The 6,000-nt window shown below is 57.9% G+C and overlaps 1 protein-coding gene across 1 annotated transcript in view; it reads right to left on the bottom strand.

Annotated features, from left to right (window-relative positions):
• Positions 1 to 1,929: 1,929 nt before the first annotated feature.
• GLI3 (GLI family zinc finger 3) overlaps positions 1,930 to 6,000 on the bottom strand; it is a 302,221-nt gene continuing 298,150 nt past the window's right edge. Inside the window, 2 exon segments of the mRNA XM_047763791.1 lie at positions 1,930 to 3,188; positions 3,191 to 5,422. Coding sequence (XP_047619747.1) covers positions 3,049 to 3,188; positions 3,191 to 5,422 — 2,372 coding nt within the window. The 3' untranslated portion in view covers positions 1,930 to 3,048.

Raw genomic sequence — 6,000 nt, 5'->3', positions numbered from 1 at the left:
GGGTGAGCCAATGTGAGGAGCGGGGCAGTCCAACCAGGTCTTTGAAAAAGAAAACAAAGTGACTGACAAGGAAAAACATGTTTCACACAGGGGTTAAGCAGCCCGACCGGACTACGAGCCTGCGTTAAAAAGCAGGATGTAAGCCTAGGGAGCTGGTGGTCTCTCCCTAAATGCTAGGGCCGGAGAGGCGGGGAGAAGGTTGGAGGCTCGGGGTGGGTCCCATCCCGGGAGATGCCAGGTCTACAGAGACGCCTATCTGGACGGGACCTTTGCCCACGACCCCAAGAGATCTTCCTGCCACTGCCTGCCACAACTGATCATCAGCCTGCAAAAGACCACTTTCCTCTTCCACCCCCTCCATCCTTTGGAGTTTTCCATATTGAGAGAAGCCAAATACCAAGCCGAAGCTTGAGTGAGCATCTCCTGCAAATCTGGAGGCAGGAGCAAGGAGAACAGGTAAGAGGTGCCCCAGAGAATGACCAGAAACCAAGGGAACCAGCAGAGACACATCCTTCCAAGTAGAGCAAAGGCGACGTGGGAAATGATGGTGACTGAGAAATGCACACCCAGAAAGGCTGGCGGGAAAAGGGGTCCAGTGGGGGAGGAGGAGGACAGGGGCTGGCCCGAGCCGCAGGAGCATGCGCGATCACACCAGGACCTGGAGGTTCGGAGTTCAGGGCAAAACGAGACTCGGGGATGGAGTACCGATCGTGTGACCAGAACCTGACCTGTTTGAGGACCATGGAAGAGCGCCTTGATCATTCTGCCGAAAAGCAGCAGATCACTACCTGTCTTCTGATGCGGGGCCCTGCTCCAAAGCGGAGGCATCTTTTGACCTAAAAGGTGCGACATGGGGCAGGGGGAGGGGGGGAGGAACGGGTGGGAGAACCTCAGCCTCCTTCTGCTCTCATCGAGTGGAAAGCAGGCCCAGCCGTCTGAGCCACAAAGTCCCAGAGGGCAGCTTTGCTTCCACACTGGGATTCGTGGTCCACCCAGGAGAACACAAACATGGGAACAATGCGCCGGTCCTAATATTCCTTCTATGACATGATATTTGATTGGATTTTGTCTACTGCTAATTTTTTATCTTTATTTTTGGCCACGCCCATGGCATGCAGAACGTGCCCAGGCCAGGGATCAAACCCTCGTCCCAGCGGCGACCTGAGCCGCAGCAGTGACAACGCTGGGTCCTTAACCATGAGGGACTCTTGATTATCGTCTTCAGCTAATTTAAATGGCCTGAGTAAAGGGTAAATGTCACGGAATTGACTCATGAATCCCTCTGGATAAATGCAACTCCAAGGTCAGCGGGACAGAATACAGCAGCTAATCTGAGGAGCCCAAGTTCTCGTTTCATAGTTTACATATTTTTCAGAGTAAAATGCTGGATAATCCGTGCAGTCTGTGCACACACAGTATGTCTTTTATGTGGAGCAACTGCACATGGGAAGGAGCTGTACTTTTAAAATCTTTAAATGTTTTAATCCAAAACAGAAGTCCGGATTAAGTCCACATTAAAGACAAATGTCTTAATGGATGCATCCTTTCCTAGACTGGCTGCAAAAAAAGGTATCCACACAGAGTACTAAACTTCTTTCTTAGTACTTTTCAACACTAAAATGTTTGAAGCGGAGTTCCCATTGTGGCGCAGTGGAAACGAATCCGATGAGGAACCATGAGCTTGCGGGTTCGATCCCTGGCCTCGCTCAGTGGATTAAGGATCCAGCCTTGCTGTGAGCCATGGTGTAGGTTGCAGATGGCGGCTTGGATCTGGCATTGCTGCGGCTGTGGTGCGGGCCCGCAGCTACAGCTCCAATTAGACCCCTAGCCTGGGAACCTCCATATGCTGTGAGTGCAAAAAGAAAAAAAAAAAGTTTGAAGCAATTTATTCCAAATAATCTCTGTGAGGTTTTTATTTTTATTTTTTTCTTTTACAGCTAAGTTTTCTCAATCCCCTAAAGCAGGGCCACTTAGAGTAGACGTACTCTTTCACTAGAGTGGAATTAATATATGTTAATGACACAGCCGGCCGTGGGGTTAAGTATACTCTATACACTCAGAACTGTAAGCAATCAATTCTCAGTTATCCGTGGTAGTGGGCCAGTAGATGGAAGGAATCAGCAAACGCAGCCAACCCACCAATACGCCCCAAACCGCTTCTACGCAATAGCTGGAATCTGAGCTCTGTCTGCTTCTCACCAGATGACAGTGACCACAGCCCTGAGTGTCACCCAGTGCTCTTCCTCTCTCTCCCTGGAACACACCGGCGTTCACAAACAGAGCCGGCGGGGACTCCGGGTCGATGACCGAGAACCAACCACAGAGACGACCCCGCCCGAAGCACACGAGCGACAGGAAGAATTTCCACCCCTACGATGAGCAAAGCAATTCTGCAAGAGCCCCAGATGTCGGTGCACATCTCTCAGAAGGAGGACCGGAACGGAACTGGGGCCAAGGAGCATCTCCAAAAACCTGTGGTCGATGCTCCGGTGCGCATCCGGAAATGGTCCCCAAACTCACTACCCACGGCCGATGCTGTACCTGACACGGGAATGGAAACCAAAAGAAACGAAACACGGCACAAACGCTGAGCCGACGTGAAGGGAGCTGTAAAGAGCCGGAAGGAGGACCCCTGGGTCAGAATCCCACCCACTCCTATGCCTCGGGAGTCACAGAGAAACACGTCAAATCCTTTCTTGTGACCTCTGTCTGAAAAGAAAGGACGTGCACATCACACATTGACAGCGGTTTACTAAAAAAATGGGGGGAGGAGTGGGCTTACAGTTTGTTTTTTTTTTTTTTAAAGAAGGTGTTTCGAGAGTAACAATACTGATTCAAAACTGAAATGGAAGACGGTTTCTCCCTAGAATACTTTAGGGTTTTTGTTTTTTTTTTCAGTCCTTTTCCATAAAAGGAATATTCTTGACACACATCCCAGTCAGGTGACATGAGATTGCTAAAATACATACAGAACTAAAACAAAACCCAAAAAACAACAAACTAGCAAAAAATAAAAATAAAAAAGGGTCCATTTCATCTTTTAAACTCCTAAAGTCTCAGGTCTCTGGGCGGTCCTGGTTTCCTAACGCCTACTGCATAACTGCAAGGAATTTGCTCTCTTCTGCAAGGGAGGTCAGTAGCGAACTCATGTCCCCAATGGCCATGTTGGTGGTGCTGGCGGGCAGCGCGGGCAGCGGCAGGGCTGCGCGCGGGGTCGTGAGGCGGGAGGAGCTGTGAGAAAGGTTCTGGATGATGCTCGGGCTCAGTGCCCCTGACATCAGGCTGGCGTGGTCCGCGTCCTCGAGGATGGCATCGAAATCAATCTGCACCCCTTCCAGGTCCTGGCTGTCGAGGCTGTCAACTGTGCTTGTCACCTGGTTAGCACCTGGGGAGAGTAACTCGGAGGTTTCGGCGCTGGCCCCCTGGAGCAGGCAGTTGGCTTCGGAGATGGAGAAGCAACCCGTTTTCGTGTCTTGCTGACTGAAGCCAACGGGGCGGTCATAGAACTGACCAGAGAAACTCTGCACGTTGGAACAGAGCGGGTGGGACGGCCCTGGCATCTCCGTCTTGATGCCGTTCACCCTGCAGGTCTGACTCGTGTCACTGAGCTGTCCCGACGGCGGCAGAGCCAGGCTGCCCCTCGGCCCAGCCTGGCGCCGGCTGCCCCCGTAGCCGGCACACGGCTGGTAGCCCCTGATGCCTGCCACGCCGGACAGCTGGCCGCCGATGTTGGGGGGCCCGGGCAGGCCGCCCTCCGGCCCCTGGTAGACGTGGAGGTGTGAGGTAGCGCTACCCTGCCCTAGCGTGTGCTGCGCGGGGCGGCCTGGCCCCTGGGGGTGCATGCTGTCGCCAAGGAGCTGATGCGCCAGGTACCCCTGTCCCACCGGGTCTTGGGTGGGCATGCCGTTCCCGGGGCTGCCAGCGGACTCATTCGGCGCCACCAACAGGCCAAAATCCGGCTGGCCCCCGCTCCCTTGCATGCTGCTGCTTCTCAGCTTCGCCGCCTGGATCCCCGCATCGAGCAAGCTGGGGGCGCCGGGCTGCCTGGCGAGGCAGTTCCCGTACTGCTGGGCCTTACAGGGCTGTTCGTGGAAGGCGTTTCCGTTGGTACCAGCTCCGCCGCTGTGGCTCACCAAGGGCTCCGGGCCACCGAAGGCGCTGCCGTGCTCCCCAAGGGTCGGATACCCCCCCGCCGGGCCAGCCCCGCTCCTCAGGGAATTCTGCGGGTGGACGCCCGTGCTGCTGTACAGCCCGAAGGCTCGGGCCTGCTGCGCCGCAGGGCGCTGGCCGCACTTCAGCTTGGAGGAGGACAGGTCGGCGCTGCCCGAGCTGACTTCGTTCCACTGGATCGGCAGGTCGGGTTTACTGGCATCCGTGCAGGGCGGCTCCAGCCCCCGGTACTGCTGGCCGGTGTGGCCGGCGTGGCTGTCGGGCAGCCCGAGTGGGTCAAAGTCGTGGGGCCCGCTCCCCAAGCTGGGCCCGTGGGGCACTTTGCCGTCGTCGGAGAGGGCGCTGGGGAAGGGCTGCTCGTACCCTGCTTGGTTCTGGGAATGTAAATACTGCACCACGTCGTCAGGCAGGAGATCCTCATCGTTCAGGTCCACGGTGGCGCCCAGGGTCAGGGACTCCATGGTGACATTCTCGCTAATGCTCGGGGGACAGGGAGACGCACGGAAGTGGCGGGCCGGGCCCCCCTCGGGCCGCGTGTAGTTCTGCAGCACCAGGTGGCGCTTTTCCAGGGCGGGCGCCAAGCCCGGGGGGTTGAAGCTGTGGAGGCTGTTGAACCGCTGCCCCCGGGGCAGGGAGAGGCTCTCGGAGACGGTCCTCACCGGGTCGCTGGCCCTTCTCACGCCGATGCCCAGCGCGTCCTGGGGCAGCAGGGGGCGCCGGCTGTGACCGTGGGCCCCGCCGTCGCTGCACCTCCGGGGAGGGTGCACGGGAGGCAGCGTCCCCGCGGGCTCCCTGCCTTCGCCCAGCAGGGCCATCCTGGTCTTGAGGCTCATCCTCTCCATGTTGGGCAGCGGGGTGGGCGGCGGGCCGCCCGTGGCGGCGGCATACTTGGCTTTCAGGCGGTACTGCTGGGCGGGGGTGAGGCTGAGCAGACCGGGCAGGCCGTCGCCCTGGCTGGCCTCGCTGGACCTGCGCGAGGCGTCGGTGGAGATGGGGTCGTAGGAGTCGGCCACGCTCACGTTCTGGGGCCGGCCCTCGGCCTGGGACGCCTCGCTGGACCTGCGGCTGGAGAAGCAGGGGGAGATGCCGGAGGAGCGGCGGCTGCTCAGGTAGGCGGAGCTGACGGTGCTGGTGCTGCTGTCTCTCCGGTCGAGCACGTTCAGCACGGTGAGGTCCACGCCCGAAAGGTCGCTTCTGTTCGGGAGAAGGGGCGCGGGCCCGCCCAGACTGCAGCTGGTGCCCGGCAGCGTGCCTGCAGGGAAAGCGGGGGAAAAGTGGGTTCCTCTGGGGATGACTTAAACCAGGTGTCGGGGAGTTCCCGTTGGGGCTCGGTGGCTAACGCATTGGACTAGGGACCGTGAGGACGCTGCTTTGATCCCTCGCCTTGCTCAGGGGGCTAAGGGCCCAGCATTGCCGGGAGCTGTGGTGCAGGTCCCAGAGGGGGACTGGATCCCGTGCTGCTGTGGCTGTGGTGTGGGCCGGCAGCTGCAGCTCCGACGCCACTCCTAGCCTGGGAATGCCCAGATGCTGCAGGTGCGGCCCCCAAAGACAAAAAACAACCCCCCCAAACAGGTGTGGGCAAATGGTGATGGTATTTGGTTTCCCGGGCTACCCCCCTGCCCTGCAGTGCCAAAGGGCCGGAAGCATCGTGAAGGGAAGGGTGAGGCTGGGTACCAATAAAAGTTCATTTCCAAGAGCAGGCAGCAGGCTACATGTGGCTGATCCCTGGTTTAAAGCATCCCTGGATGAGTCAAGCCCCTTCACAGGTGTAGGTCAAGGGCAAAGCGAAGAGTGAGGGACCTATATACATCAGCCCAGTTACAGGAAGTC

The sequence above is a fragment of the Phacochoerus africanus genome, chromosome 16 (genome assembly GCF_016906955.1).
Source record: "Phacochoerus africanus isolate WHEZ1 chromosome 16, ROS_Pafr_v1, whole genome shotgun sequence".
Lineage (NCBI taxonomy): Eukaryota > Metazoa > Chordata > Mammalia > Artiodactyla > Suidae > Phacochoerus > Phacochoerus africanus.
This window is presented reverse-complemented; position numbering and strand designations above follow the sequence as displayed.